At 38.9% G+C, this 1,919-nt stretch overlaps 1 protein-coding gene across 1 annotated transcript; it reads right to left on the bottom strand.

The window, feature by feature from the left end:
- Positions 1-590: 590 nt before the first annotated feature.
- Positions 591-1,460, bottom strand: SMCO4 (single-pass membrane protein with coiled-coil domains 4). Its single transcript, XM_010578237.1, has one exon. It carries the CDS (start codon positions 1,329-1,331, stop codon positions 1,152-1,154), a length of 180 nt encoding a protein of 59 aa, XP_010576539.1. The 5' UTR covers positions 1,332-1,460; the 3' UTR covers positions 591-1,151.
- Between the last annotated feature and the right edge of the window lie 459 nt (positions 1,461-1,919).

Below are 1,919 nucleotides of genomic sequence, written 5' to 3'. Positions count from 1 at the left end.
GAAATATTTCCTGCTACGCTTCGGTGCGCTGTAGCATCACATTCTTTGTTGCTCGACCTGTATTTAAGCAGCAATCAAGAGTTCTCAAATTCCCTCCCCGAAGTCTTCTGAAGGTTAACTTAAAATATTTGGATGAGAAAGGGCTGTAAAAGACTACAGGATTATTGAAGCATTTTGATCAGAATTTATAGCTTGATTTCCTAGAATAAAACTGCCCAAGCTGTGCTCACAGCTTTCTTTAAGTGAGGGGGAGAGGAGGATGTCACAGGACAGCAGCTCACTTCAGCAAACAGATGAAAGACCCAAGTTATACTAATGCTACTTTTCCTTCTTTTAAAATAAATAAATAAATAAATAAATAAAGTCAAGGGCTGTATCCAAAATCACCTTTTTATTGCCACTTAAACAGATTTAAATATTTAACATTCAGATAAACAACTATCTGTGTTTATGTAGTTTGTTATTAGTTTCTTCACCATAAACTGGTAGAATCTCCCTTTCCAACTTCTGTAAGATTCCTTCCAGCGGATCTTGAAGTATTCACTTTGTATGTTGGCACCTCACAGCAAAAAGAAATTCTTTTTGAGTGAACTATGTAGTGTTTAATGAAAAAATTATTACACAATGTAGGCCTTCACAATAAGTCACATTCTTTGCAAAATAATTTGAAGATTCCAAGTAAGACTTCTCTCTTTTATTCAAAAAATAAATATATCCTTTCTGAATCAAAGCACTTCATATGACATTAAGTACAAAGAAGAAATGTACTTCTTTGGAAGTTCTGAAATAGACATACAAGAGCTCATGGGAGCAACATTATCCGTAACAGTGATAAAAGCTGAAAGCTGATTTTTTACAAATTTATAGCAGAACATGATTTCCCTTTACAATATAGAGCTTCAAACAGATTTAAGAAAAACACCATTTTAAAAGTCTGAAAGGCACATGAACTGGACCATAAAACGTACTGGCACATTCACTAATACGTTTTATGTTACATTCCTAAAGAGATTCTGCGGGACCCTAACCAAGAGAAAGACTGAAAATACCAGCAAGTTCCTTTGTAAAGTACTAAAAGAGTGACAGAGAGTTCCTTTTGGCTCTTGAAAAAATTAATAATACCCCAAAGCTAGAAAGTCTGAAAAGCTGCATCATTCAGTTGTATTTGGACGAGTCGCTACATAAACAAAGACAACAATCAGCAGTACTACAACAGCCAGTGTGGGAAGCACAACGGTGGTGATTTGTTGCCGGGCCTCTTGCATCGCCTGTTTTCTCTCCTTTTTATCTTTGGAGGTCTCTTTTTTGGGCTTTCCTCTTAGCTGCCTCATCCTCCTCTTAGGATCTTTTGTTTGCTGAAATAGGGGAGCGAAGGGAGTTGAACAGCACAAAACAGTCCAAGGCCTTTTGAAACAAGGGGTTGAAGGATTCCTTCTCTTTCAAGTGGTTGGCTGTGCAAGAAACTGCAAGAGAAAGAAAAAAACAATTCTTTTGAGCAAGATCTACACATATTCCAGTTATTAAAACCATTTGCAGCTCCACTTGGTAGATCTTTTATCCAACTGGCACCAGTATCTATGCAGCTTCTTTCAAGGAAGCGGAATCACAGCACGCTCGCTCAGCTCATCAATAACACTTTCCCCGAAAAAACTACAGCAGTTCATCATGGTGTGTGTATTTGTCCAATAGCACTGAACTTGCACTCTGTTAAGCCAGAAACAAAGCCCAGGGCCATACATTTTATCCTCCAAGGCAAACAAGATAACACAGCTAAAGACTTCATGAAAATAACATGAATTAGTCTTGCGTCAACACAGAGAACCAGCTGCCCCTTCCTGTAACAGCAGCAGGCTCCCTCCCCGCTGAAGGTCTGTGGATCCCCACAAGCCTGCAGAGCGAGGAAGGGCAAGCGCGCACCC

The sequence above is a fragment of the Haliaeetus leucocephalus genome, unplaced genomic scaffold, assembly GCF_000737465.1.
Source record: "Haliaeetus leucocephalus isolate CR32 unplaced genomic scaffold, Haliaeetus_leucocephalus-4.0 Scaffold616, whole genome shotgun sequence".
NCBI lineage: Eukaryota > Metazoa > Chordata > Aves > Accipitriformes > Accipitridae > Haliaeetus > Haliaeetus leucocephalus.
The sequence above is the reverse complement of the archived record's forward strand: the minus strand, read 5'-3'. Positions and strand labels throughout refer to the sequence as shown.

Coding starts and splice junctions, on each gene's coding strand:
- SMCO4 (XM_010578237.1), bottom strand. CDS start 1,331: ATGAGGCAGCTAAGAGGAAAGCCCAAAAAAGAGACCTCCAAAGATAAA.